Genomic DNA, 14,448 nt, shown 5'->3' with positions numbered 1-14,448 from the left:
AATGATCATTTGTGTAATTTTCATCCATTGTGAAAACTGAGAGATTAAAGCCTGCAGAGAGAGCGAGAGAGATAGAGAGAACAACGGAGAAATCTATGGCCTAATAAACTTTACTTAAGTTATAAAAAGTTGGAACTTCAACTGTATGTAATTACAGACGAAATAATGATTGACTGCACCTATTATGTAACTTTCGATGCTCTCTAGATTATGGAAATCCTTCCAGAAGGCCCATTCGGTATTGTCCACTTTTAAACTTGACGAGTGTATTAACCCATGTAAAGCCAGATATTTTAAAATCAAATACATACTTTTAAAAATTGAATATTTTATTAAAAATTACAAATATTTCATTAATAATTAACTATTTGGTGTTCTTCTTTTAAACTGAGTTAAGAATGTAAATTCGCCATAGATTAAGTTTTTGAGTTATAACTTGCATTTGTTGCTGGTAACTGTAAAGTGCTACCTTTATTCATTTGTTTGCGGCTATGTGAACCATTTACATAAAATCGGACGAAAGTAGAAATTATATATATATATATATATAAATAAATTAGGGAGGTCCAAATTTTTTGTCGATTAAATAAGTCTATCTCGATGTTCGATTCTCCCACTTTTCAAAAAATAATTTTTTCCCTATATTCAAAATTCGATGGTTCCTCCACCAAAGTTGCTTAGAATTGGCTTTATCGAATTTTTCTGCTCCATACAATTTGGTCCGCCCTAATATATATATATATATATATATATATGGGCAATATTGCCATTTTTTAATATTCCATTTTCAAAAATCGATTTTTTTTTTTGGTTTTCGTGGTACATCATGATTTTTGGTACACAAAAATGTTCTGAATCCGAAACCGTTCGCGATCAAATTTTTGGTTGATGCGCAAAAGTTATAGAGGTTTTAAATTTGGGCGTAAGGAAAAAATCTTCAAATTAAGCGTTTTATTAAATTGACCAAAAACGTTCATATATATCTTCCTTCGTAAAATAAGAATATGAATATATAATAATCATCGCGCAAAAGTTGCAGAAAAATAATAAAAATATAGGAGATTACGTTAATATTTTCATCATCCTAAAAAATTAATTTAAAAATATCTACATAATCTAAATACCACGACGAATCAAATGATATGAAAATCACACAAGTCTGTGTAGCGGTTTGTAAATTACAGCGACAACAAAACAATATATAGAGGAAAAATATTTGTTTTTGGTTCGAAGAAATAATGTCATCATATTTATTTTTTTTTTAATTTTATACAAGAAATTTCAGAAAAAAAATGTTGGGGTTATTCTTCTATTTTACCCAAATGTGTATACTTACACTTCATGTGTATAAGTATACACTTTGCGGATTGTACCGAGACCCTTCGGATAAATCTTGGGGCTCTGTAAGTAGAAATAAATCTTAAAATAAAACTATGTTATGAAATATACATTTTAAATTACGTCTAAATCGCGTAATTATCAAAATCATTTGATGCGCATGCGGTTTCAAGGAAGTCATGAAGTTTATCTTCCAATCCATGTATATTTTGCGAAATTTCATTTGACGGCTAAGATGTGTCACATGTTGCATTGAAGTACCCAAAAACTCGTAAAACGCGAATAATTTCCGAAAACTCCATTTGCCATTAACGCGCATCCGATTTCGATATGCACCCTAAAAAAATACATCGATCTATACCGATTTCAATGTGGTCCATTAAGAACCATGGATGTGCCAGTTCACACTATTTTAGAGATAAATTGGGTCTTTCGGCTGAAGTTTTTAAAGTTCTCTTTTCGAAAAAGATCAAAATACGTATGAGGTCATTTATTTTCACCAATTAAATCCACGGATTCTGAAAACCATTTTTTTCCAAATTATTGATGGATTTTCACGAAGAAGATTTTATATCATCCGATACGTAAAAAACCTTACTGATCGCGGGTACCCGACAGATCTACAAATTTGACGAAAAATAGGTTTTTTAGAAATTTGATCGCACAAATATATATATTACTCTGAAGCTGTGCATACTACATACACAAAATATATATCAAATTACTAAGATTCGCGACTACAATAATCTTATAATCGATTTTTAGAAATTCCTGTATGCGTATTAAAACTAGAAGTAAAATTCAAAAAACACTCAAAATCGCGCTTCAAAATGTCAGCATCATTTAAAGGTAGACTGGTTCGCCTCAACCTGTTTTTAAACATTTTTTTACATTAAAGTAGACACAGCTTCCACCAAAATAAAGTTTGGAGGTCAATATCATGAACAGTTTGCAACGACAGATCAATTAACCCAAAACTATTCACTTTTTTCCTATACTTAAGTAATTCCCGAGTTATAAAGGGATGAACCTCCGCTTCACCTATGTTAAAAATTGGCAATATTGCCCATATATATAAATCTGAACCTATTTCAGTAAATGTAGACAAATTATTCTTGACTCAATTGCATTGGATATGCAAACTTTCGTATAAATCGAACAAACATTGGCTCTTTGGTGCACCATCGAATCGGATGAAATTATATATGAGAGTTATATCTAAATCGGAACCGATTTCAACACAACTTAACAAACAACATTCTAGACTCAATTCAATACGCTGTGAAAAATTTTGTCTCAATCGACAAACCATGGGAGTTTGGTGCATCATTTACCTAAAATCGGACAAAAATATATCGGACGAAATTACATATGGGAGCTATATCTAAAACTGAAACTATTAAAAAAAAAAACAAAACTTCGCATACATCAATATGTATCCAATACAGTACGCTGTGCTAAATAGGACAACATTAGGGAGTTTAGTGCACCATTTATTTAAAATTGGAGGAAAATATATATATATATATATATATAATAATTTCATCTCATTCGGATCATAATTGTGACCTGCAATTATTTACAGACAGACATCCATAGATCGACTCAGAAATGGATTCTATGCATATTCTCAGAAGAACCATGCACAAAGACATAATACCCTGATGGGTATAAAAATATGAACAAGAAATTCAAGGATTTTTAAGAGGTTTGGATGTTATACAGCTATAGTCATCCACCAAGATAAATTGTCATGATAATGGAATGGATCATGCTTCTGGATTCATACAACAGAGATCATTATAATTCAACAAACTCTGTGTGTATTGGGTTAATATTGAAGCCATAATGTGCTGCACATCATGAACTGTCATACCAATAAAACTAAGATAATCTACATCTCGTGAACTTGACATTAAACAACTAAACTGTGAGGTTTTCGCGTTAGTTTTAACCGGTACTGACAGTGAATTCCTTTTTGATCTAATTAATTGGCCAATGTGATAGTTCTAGACCAGGTAGAAAGAAGCATCTTCAAAAAATGGACCGTATAACCGTTTTTCAAATTGTGAGAAAATCCATACATTTTTTTATATATTCGTAAAATGTCAATCTTTTATATATTAATGAAGGTTATGTCCCATATATGGTTGTGATGATGATTGTATGTTAGTTTATCCCATCACACCTTCACCGAGTGAATTTCAAATGTAAGTACAAAACATTACCTGGGAATAATTCATTTTTCCTTAAAAGGTATTGAAAAAAACCTTGTTTCAATGCATGTTAAAAATTCAACTGCAAATCGAGTGACGAGGGGTTGTGCATATGTGGGTATGTTTGTATGTATATATGTGTTTTTGTCCTTTACCTTCATGCTTTTATTCAACATCGATTTTACAGCTTATGGTAATGTAAACTAACTTGATTTTCTATTTTTATTTCTGCTATTTTTTCTTGCACACGACGATTTTCCTGAATGGCATGGCAAATGTATGCACTGGTGTTAACATTGTCATTGTCATCATCACCGTTATCGATGGTCGTTGCTCATCGCCGAAATACCACCATACCTGTCTCGTACGTTTCCTTTCGTCCCATCGCATGATCATCTATCCGAAAATGTTCGATGTCAACTACTCTGATGATGGAACTAAAATGCATCCTGTGGTAAAACTATAACACTGTCAACACTATATATCCTGCTACAACTGTTCTTGTCCGTGCTGTTGCTAACGCCACCACCACCACCGCCGCCACCTTCACCATCACCACTAACTATATCTATCGACGGATGTTGGTGACGATTATGCCGTTGTTGCTGTTGTGTACAATGATTTTTCAATCGTACCTCCTCCATCCGCCATCCGTAATACCATTGAATAATCAACATGTTGATTTTATATTCCCAACAACGACAACGGCGTCAATAACAACAACAACAAAAACTATAACAACAACATTATCATCGTCGTCAACCATAATAATATTGCAAACGTTGTTATTCGTTTGCGCTGCTTTGGTGGGTTGGGGATGCTAATTCGATGCTGGTTGCTGGCATTGCCGCCGCTGTTGTTGCTGATGATGGTCCTGCGATGCGGTGAATGGATTTCAATGACTGACTCCTTCGTCATTTGGCACCACTACTGGTTTATTGGTTCTTGCGGATTGATGATGCGTGTGCATGGGGGATTTCCTTGAAATGTTTACTTTAGACAATTTTCTCTGTCGGTGACATTATATGCTTTGATTCTCCACTGCCATTGTCATCGATTTGGATGAGTTCGGATGAACAAATTATCTCCATCGACAGTCGAACAGGTGAGTTGTGTGTGTTTGAATTTTGATTTTGTGTGTACACAACTGTGTAGATTAAGCATCTGAATGAAAAATCTTTTAACTGTAGTTGTATGTAGTGTGGGGGATGTGGATGGCTGCAGGCAGGCATGCAGGGTGGAGTGGGTAGTTGGTGGTTAGTGTGAATTCAGTTTTTATTATTTCAACTTAAGTATCCACTTATTGGCTAACAATCAATGTTTGTTGTGATAATACAAATTGAAAACTGCTTTAGTATTAGCTTTTAAGAGCGTGTTTTATGACACAAGAGGATAATCAAGGATGTGATCGAAGAGGAGAAGCGCAATAATGGTTTTGATTATAAACATTTCGCTGGTCAAAAGTGTTTTTTTTTATTATTTTAAGGCCTAGTTACGTGTGTTTACTGATTAAAATTGTTATATTTTGACTTTTTTTGTTAAAAAAAAACAACAGTTTGAGTAAAAAATGTAATAACATTCTATGGTATGGTATGGTTTGGTTTTCCCATTATTCGTTGTGCTTAGAATAATTCTTCGTTGATATTAGTATAATTCCTAAACTAATATCAATTTAAGAGCGATAATTGCATGCTAGATTTGGTAGAAAATGTAGCCAGTTTCTTCTTTTTTTAACGAACACATATTCAAACGATTTCAATCTGAAGGTATACATTATAGCTAATAAGGACAAATTCAAGGGCGCCATGTGAAGCACGGTGTTGCAAAACGTGTCCAGAAACCCCGAAAATACCAAATTTTAATAGGTTATAATTGTTACCCAATTATAAATCATAAAATAAAAAACAGATTATTCGGCTGAAAAATGTATCTAAAAATTCCGACACCTTTTCTAAACAGTTTTCTGAAATTTCAGAAAATATATTTATGTATTTGTTTTAATTTAAAAAACAAATATTGATCAATGTTTTAAAAATATAGATGACAATGATGACAGATTATAGAAATATATGACATATATTTTTATAGATGATTGACCTCTAATAATGATGACGTATGGTCACCTTAAGAATAGTTGTTGTATTTTTCTTTTGACTATTTTCCTGTCATATATTTTTTGTCGAATAACAAGTTTTAAACCCAGTGCCAAAAATCATAAAAAAACTTCGAAAGTTAACGTTTTTTTTTATTAAGGGGTAAAAAATTGCTGAAGAGTGACAGTCAATATTTCGAGTAGTTCACGTGATAAGCAGTACGTATTATTTGAAAATCCACCCAACCGGGTTTAAACAAAAACCTGCGACGAACGAGCCAATGAACTTTGGCACAACGAACCTAGGTGCTATGTGTCAAGATCTATCTGGCCGACTTTATCAACCAAGAGAACAAACTCACTGTTGGACCTGAGTAAAGCTGAAATTCATTACTGGTCATAGCAATATCAGGACCTTTACCAGTAAGTGGGACCATGATGTTACTGATTACTGCAGACTCTGTGATGACGAGGAGGAGACAGAGACAATTGAGCATCTCCTGTGTCGCCGTCCAGTCCTGGCCTACAGACGGCACAGATTAGTGGGTGCTCACTTTCCACCGTGTCTAAGCTTCTTTTGAACTTTGGAACCTGCTTTAATCTACAGCATCATTAGAAACCTAACGTTGTTGGGAAAGTGCAATCTTAGCACGTAATATGTTTTCTGTCCAAATTTCTATAGCCATCGAAATTATTTCCTACCTACCTCCTCATACTTCCTTATCTTTTCTATCCCACTTTCTCCCCTACAGATCTCTTCATATCTTTCATGGGTGATCACAATGGACGGGGCGGTATCAGAGTGCTTGCAGCCACATTAGTGACTGCACATCTCCAAACCTAACCTTAAACAAAAACCTTAGCTAGTAATTTAAAACTCAGTTAGGATTTTTCTTCTATCAACATGAGCATTCAGATTTTGGCGGTCTTGCTTGGTTCAAGATTTTTGTGTTGTATTGTGTATTTAGGCCCAACTGAATACCATGTTTACTTATATTTCATTAATCACAACTCTTATGAGTCGCTTATGGGCGATCCATATAAAAAGCGAAACGCAATAATTTGTTTACCTTGTTTTCATTTTTTCATAGCTACAGTTTTACGGTGATATAATGTTTTAATACATTTGATTTCTTTCCTACCATCATTATTGACATCATTTTGTTGGCCAAAAACAAACACCAAAATAAACAAACATTCAACAAAAAATGATTTAATTGAAGTTGTTCATAACTTTAAATACCCATTTTGACTTTGATTGCATGACAAGCGATGAGTATCTATTGCAAATCCCACAACAATATATGACAATAAATGTCAATAAAAGTTTTTACATTGACGTTTTTATGTGTGTGTGTGCGTGTATGTACACAAACACACATTTGGTTGTCATCGGCTATCCTGCTGTTGTCAACGTAATAAATATCTGTGTTACTCCTCTTCATCAAACATTATGTCCATGGTGACCGGTGGTTGTTCTTCCTTCATATATTCATGTATAATACATCTATCTATGTTTTTGGTTTAATAAACACTGGCGTGTGTGTATGCGTGTATGTGTGCATTGGTGTGTCAACATTGTAGCTATAGTTTCTGAATGATTCAACTCCCACAACAATTACTGGCCGGGTCTCGTGCGTACCCTGTTTTCGTATTTTCAACACAGCGGTAGTTTGTCGAATTCCGTCTGTTTGCTTTTATTTGGATGACAACTTTTGTTTGTTAATAAAACGTGCTCCCGTTCGAAATGCGTGGACAGTGGAACTGTATTAATAAGATTACAATTATTTTTTAAATAGTATTAATATAATATACCAACACCTTGTGGGGAATGGTATGGTCACTACATTCAAGACTTGAGGCAATTATTTCTTTAAATAATTTTCGTAAATTGCCTTATATGTTTACATGACCTTAGATAATCAGAAATTGCCAAATCTGCCAAAACGTTTCAGCACGCCAAATTTATTTGCTGCACTGAGATTCCAAGCCTGGACTTCAATCGTAGATATATTAAAAGTGGATCAGTTATAAATGACTGAATGAATATAATGAATTTCCAGATTCTCGTTAAATATTTTCATTTTCCAATTTCTTCTCGCTACCTGGTACCTCCACAGAAACTATTATAATTGGACGTACTCCGAGGGCCGCACGGGTGTATCATAATCCTGAAATAACGGGTATATCATTAACCCATTTTAACGAACTGGTTTCACTGTAACAATTTCTGGATATAACTTGCCTGGCTACACATTCATGTATATTATTCTGCCCGACAAGTTATCATAATTTATCCTGTTAATAACAATAGAATAAAGCAAAAACAAAACGAAAAAAGGAAAACGAAACGAATGGCTCAATCCTCATTACGGATGACATTTACATACCATTCATACGAATGAATGGACACATTTCCGGATACGCACCATAAAATTGTAAATAGCCAACGAATGATGTACCACTGACCACACAACAAATAAACGATGAATTTATTGGACAGTTACAAGGCTGACAAATGACATTTTTGTGCCAATGAATACCCAGCACCTGCCAGTGATTCTGTTATTTAAATCAGTGTTGGCGTTGGAATTTAAAATTAATACGATGATACTTGACGGATTTACAAAAATAAAAGGGAGAGTAATTAAAAAAAAATCGAATAGTTTGTCGATTTTCATGCATCGTTTTTATTTTTTTTTGCCTTGGCCAGAATTTAGACCTTTTTTGATATTAAAGTTAACCCCCTGCTTATTATGCAAATACTATTCCGAAATCCTATTCCAGTAAATATAATGTCAGAAGCAATTATATTACTTCTAATATTACTGGACACAAATACTAAATTTGCTATTTTAAAAATAATAATTTTTTCTTCTAAAATTCCGACCCACACATTTTCTTTATGTTTTATATAAAATATCTAAAAAAACATGAAAGGTTTATAAAAGGTCTACTCTAGCCAAAACTGGTATGGGCGATAGACAACAGTCAGTCAAGAAAAATTACAAAATTATTTTGTTGTTGTTTTTGTGATTAAAGAAAAATCCTTATTTTTGATGGTGGGTATGATAACTCCTCGCTGCAACATCGGAATCCGAAAATTCCAACTGTGTCTGATTAGGATTATTGACTTCGCTCAAAAATTAAAAAATGGCGGACGTTTGAAAAAAGGTTTTGTTCATATGCTAATACTATCGGTTGGCTAATAAGGTTTTATAGAAAAAAGTCAATAAAATTGAACATAAAGACAATGTTCGATGTCTTTATGATATTGGGATATAATCACTAAGACTGTGTACAATAATTTGGCAAAATGTTGTGAGACAGATCAGTGAACGGACGACCCGATTTGAACCATAATGAACCAACATGTTGCGAGACAGATGAATGCTCTTTACTCTGATATGTGATCTACAATTTACTTGAATTGATTATGGATTGTAATATATTAATATTTGTTTAAAAGTAAATCATATTTAAACATAATTTTATATCATTTGGATGACCCGATTTCAACAACCGCATACTTTAAACAAGCCTGTATCATGTTGACAGATGGGACAATATTGTTAAAACAAGTAAATCTATCGGTTGAGGCCGACTATATGATACCAGGGTGCGAAGAATGATTAAAATACGCTCTTTCTCACGAATGCTCATGGCGAGAATTCGAATGTTTTCAATTTATCGCGAATGATAAAGATACAATGAATGACCAAGCATTTGCAATCTCTGGCGAATGTTCGCATTGTACGAAAAATTCATGAACGATAAAATTTCGCTGCAAGCGTCGTCGATTCATTCTTTCGTGAGCATTTATTGCTGAAGAACATTCTTTTGAAAAACTCAAAAAACAAATGTTTGCGAATGCTCGCGAGCGCTGTTAAAAATAAAAACAAAAAAAAATATCATAAAAAAGTAAACAAACACAAACAACGACAGACCCACGACAGAGGGGTCTACGATCAGAAACGACCCGAGTCTTACTCGGCCAACGTTTGCCACCTCAGCCCATTGTGTAAAAGCAATAGGGCTGCTACAACAACAACAACGAAAGAATGTGTTCTCTCGGAACTCATGTGTAGTAGCATAAAGTGTGTGGAATAACAAAACACATGTCCAACAACTATTGTTTTGAGCATTCGCGAGAATTCGAGAATGTTTGATTTCATTCGTGAGAGATTGTCAGAAGAATTTCAACCACCAAACGAAACGAACGATCGTTGTTGTGTGCTCTCACTCGTTTGTTAATGTGTGTGCGAACATTCTTTGGCGAATGCTCGTTTGGTAAAGAATTTATCGCCATAAATTCATTCGTAAAATGAGCACCAAACGAAAAGAATGTATTTTGAATTAATCGCGAGCTAATTTTTGCGTCGATAGAACAGACATATCATATCATCGCATTGGAACCGCACTAAATTAGATATGTGATCTACAACGATATGTGTACTAATATAAATCAACCCATAAAATGTCATTCTGAAATTTATGCATATTTCTGTAAATCGTGTAGAACTGCGGTCTATACCATTTGTATGCAATCGAGCAAAACTAAGCATGAGAGCGATATTCAAATTCCTGCCGATTTGAAGCAAAGTTTACAGCAAAGCGGGCATTTTAAGATTTTATCTGTATCGAACGAACGTTGCGTTGATTTCAGACAAAACTATACAGGATCATCATCTATGTCTGATCCGTAGTAAACGAAACTTTATACATTTCATTGTAGACTTAATTAGATACGCTTCATAAAATTTGGTCGCAATCGGACAAACTTTGGGAGTTTGGTGGGCAGTTTTGTAAATCTGAACCGATTTTTACAAATCTTAACTCACATTGTTTAGACTTAATTCAAAACGATATCATCAAGCCGGGCGAAAATATATATGGGTGCTATATCTAAATCTGAACCGATTTTTACAAACTTTAGCACAAGTTATTCCACTCAATTATACACAATTTTTTCATTTTTAGGAGTTTGTAGTATATGGAAATCTGAACCGTTTTCAACAAAACTTGACACACGTAAAGCTATAATAACACTGTGCTACAATATAAAAAAAATTTTCAGGGTTTCTAGTGTACCAATTCTGTTTAGTTGGAGTCTCTGGACCACGAAAATACCTTCGGTTTTTCTGGGTCACTTCGAAAATTAATTTTATAACGGTAAATATAAAGAAAAACGTGGTTTCATGGATTTTCAATTTGAAACTTGAATAACTTATTTACTTTATAACGGATTTATATTATTCTTTTTTTCTTTCGAAGAGTACAATTTTTCCTTTCAAACAAGATATATATTTGGTAAATCGGTTGAGGATTGGCTGAGTTACAGCGGTTGAAATGTGAAAAAATACGCATAAAATGACAAAATTTATTTTTCTTGGGACTGTACGATGAAATTATGATATCAAGCCATATAAGTTTTATTATATAACGGGGAAGAAAATTAACATTGTGTAAAAGCAATAGGGCTGCTACAACAACAGCAACGAAAGAATGTGTTCTCTCGGAACTCATGTGTAGTAGCATAAAGTGTGTGGAATAACAAAACACATGTCCAACAACTATTGTTTTGAGCATTCGCGAGAAATTATGATATCAAGCCATATAAGTTTTATTATATTACGGGGAAGAAAATTAAATGATAAAAATCAAAAAAATCGGTTAAAAAATTGATGACTTATACACATTTTTGTATTGATTCTACGCATATTCTCTAAAGGAAATATGGGTCTGTATCGTTTCCTGTTACAAACCGTTATGTTTGCAACAGGCAAAAGGAAACGAGATAGACCCATAGTTCCTTTAGAGATAGATCCATAGTTAGTTTGTTTCGTTTGAGAAACTTGCAAATCTAATTGTTTGCTTGATTGTCCTGCATTTATACTAAGCGAAGTTTACGATGTGTCATTCGCTTCAGCTCCCTGATCTGTATATTTTACACGTCAGTTATATTTGCTATCTGTGCCTATAATTCTGTGGAACTCTGTAAAAACATCAATCCATCTTTATATACCACCAAAAAATTATATAAAATTGAATATTATACGAATTTTTTTCTTGATTTACAGCAGTACTTCCCATTTTCCAATATCAACTTATTAATATATAAAATGCCAATTATTAACTTTTCTAGTTAATAGTTTTTCATTTGTTGACGCTGTTATTGGCATTTCAGAGATATTGTTGTAGTGGTGTGCGCATACTACATCCATCCTGTTTTCAATATTATCGTCATCATTTGGGTCATGCTATGCCAGGGGTATAAGGCCATCGAACAAAAAGTTATGACGAACATGTATTCGCCTCTGAACTTTCGTTTCAATTCAAATGGACTTGTGCAACAAATTCTGCACTAAGTGGCATTGTACGCGCCTACTTTGGCATTACTTTCAGGGGAGCAATGCACAGAAAATTTACCAGAAATCCAAATGCAATCTAATGGTAAATATTAAATACCATTCTTTTGCTCTGTAGAGAGTTAAGTGCGCACACAAACACACGCACGCACACATACACAGAGGGGAACTTCATTGACTTGTAACTGCAGTCTGAGTTGTCGAAAGCCACTTGAGAAAATTCATTGCAGAAAATGATATACACTCTCCCCTATGGCCCAACTACACGGAGATAAATTTAAATTCTCAGGCAGAATGAAATAAAAAAAGCTTGCAACAAAAATATGGGTCAAAAGTACAAGTATAATATTATTAGATTTTGAAATTTAAGGTCAATAATATTTAATAAGTGATTATTAAAAGGTGAATTAAAACCTGATCTGAAAGGAGTTACTTCAAATACTGACGAATATATGTAAATGAACGTATAAACTCAACTCAATTTCCATACCACTTTCTTACTGTGTAACAAACCGTATTATTGCCATTTAAGGAAGGAATATGGAGCTATATATACAAGACCTTTGCAAACATCAGAACTGCTACTTTACCACTATTTTTTCATTTAAATATTCTTGTTGTTATTGCTGTTGATTTTGTTTAAGTTCTTTTTGTTGTTACTGACTAAAGTTTATTTTTTTTCTGTTCGGAACGCTTTCATCTATACACTTTTTTCTTCTTCTTTCTCTGTTGTTATTATAGGAGTTGGCAGAGTACTTGGAAATCGTTATAAATTGGGCGAAAAAGTGCTCGTTACCAATGGCGATAAGGCAAGCGGCAATTTTATAAAATATGATGTTGAAGTTCGTGATGCCGATGTGGTAAGTAATACCTTTCATTTGATTCCTTTTTTGTGCGCTACTTTATGGCCGGGCGGCTGATGCTTGCGGCCTGCAACAGTCTTCCGTGCCCTCTCTACCTCTACATTGGCCATCTATGCTGCGTGCATAGTACAATAATACAAAATACCAAACAAGAAAGCAAACAGGCGAGCAACCATCCAACCTATTTTGGAACATTTCATAATTTGTTTCCATCGAAGAGAAATACAGGCATGTCCATTGGAATGAATCCAAATGTTAAATGATGTCGGCTAATTTGATTATATGAAATTAGCAATGTTGAAGTGAAATTTAGACTATTTTTATTCATTTTTGCTCAGATTTAACTGTAATGTTGTTACAGTCTTTATTGGGCGATAACCACGTATTTGTCATAATAAAACGAATAACGGTTCTTGAGTAATATATGTGGATAATTCTGTCTGTACTTCCTCGTAATACGTATTATATATTCCTTCTTATTGAATAAAACACTATCCCAGGTCCATATAATTTCTATGAGTTTTAGATTAGCTAAATTGGCACAACTGTTTAAAATTTACATTTGCCTTCTAGCATGGAATTTTGTAGATGTATTTTCCGTACATTATATCCGCATAGTTATGAATCGTCTTCTAGGTTGTCTATATATAAACAAAAATCCCTCAAACTTCTAAATAATGGACCAGTCTTTTCTTAAATCTGCTACATTCCAATACCAAATTACAGTAATTCATTTATGACCTTAACTGTACAGTTTACACCATTACAACACAGGATGTATGCAAAAAGTCTGACGATTGCAATTTCAACATTCCTTTTCATTTCGTTTCAATCAATCCCCTCCCCACCCCCATGCAATGCGCCTTTATTTGAATTCAATTGTGAAGTAAAGTTTTTTTGTTGTTTCCTCGTTGGCTTGTTGTTAATCGTTTTTTATTACATTATTCATCGTATCGTATCGTTATAACGTATCGTAAGGGGAAACTTGCCAATCAGAGAATATGGTGCGGTTGGCCAAAGTCAATATTTGGCAAAGTTGTGAAACAAACAAAAACTCTAGCCTACTTGCAATCATTGAGAAATTGGTCAATACTCTCAAGTTAATCATGGCCCACAATTTGGAAATGAAAAATGGGGTTGCTGCAATGACTAGACATTTTAGTTTTTTGTTGTTTGTTTTCCATGGCAAGTAATTAAAATATGTTCTGGATCATGCATAAATGAATTTATTAAAGAAACATGTGGATGGAGGGAATACTTCCTTCAGTTCCATACTTTAGTCGTTGAAGGAGCTGTACTCGTAACAACATTTACTGACATTTTATTTATTTTTGTCGTCATTTCTATTTCTTTTCAGATACAATTTGAAAAATCTTATGATATATTTAGTGGGTCTCTTTATCGTGGACATTTTGTTGTGCGCAATCATTTGCAAGTTGATAAATTTACAAATTTGGTAAGTTTTCCAATGGAAACAACGGGTAGTAGCTGTGCTGCAGATTATAGTGCTCTCGTCGAGGGTCTATCTGCACTGCTTTACGACTATTCAATGCATTGAAGTTATATTGCAA

The 14,448-nt window shown here is 33.7% G+C and overlaps 1 protein-coding gene across 1 annotated transcript in view; it reads left to right on the top strand.

Annotated features, from left to right (window-relative positions):
- Positions 1–14,435, top strand: part of LOC133332859 (nuclear pore membrane glycoprotein 210) — a 39,597-nt gene extending 25,162 nt beyond the window's left edge. The window contains exons 16-18 of the mRNA XM_061541228.1: positions 4,554–4,659; positions 12,756–12,874; positions 14,235–14,435. Of these exons, the coding sequence (XP_061397212.1) occupies positions 4,554–4,659; positions 12,756–12,874; positions 14,235–14,435 (426 nt within the window). The remainder of the gene's footprint in view (positions 1–4,553; positions 4,660–12,755; positions 12,875–14,234) is intronic.
- The last annotated feature ends 13 nt before the right edge of the window (positions 14,436–14,448 follow it).

This window comes from Musca vetustissima, unplaced genomic scaffold (assembly GCF_032173495.1).
Source record: "Musca vetustissima isolate MV318-11 ecotype Yass unplaced genomic scaffold, APGP_CSIRO_Mvet_v1 utg11625, whole genome shotgun sequence".
Taxonomy (NCBI): domain Eukaryota; kingdom Metazoa; phylum Arthropoda; class Insecta; order Diptera; family Muscidae; genus Musca; species Musca vetustissima.
Note: the sequence above shows the minus strand (reverse complement) of the source record. Positions and strands in the feature narration are given on the sequence as shown.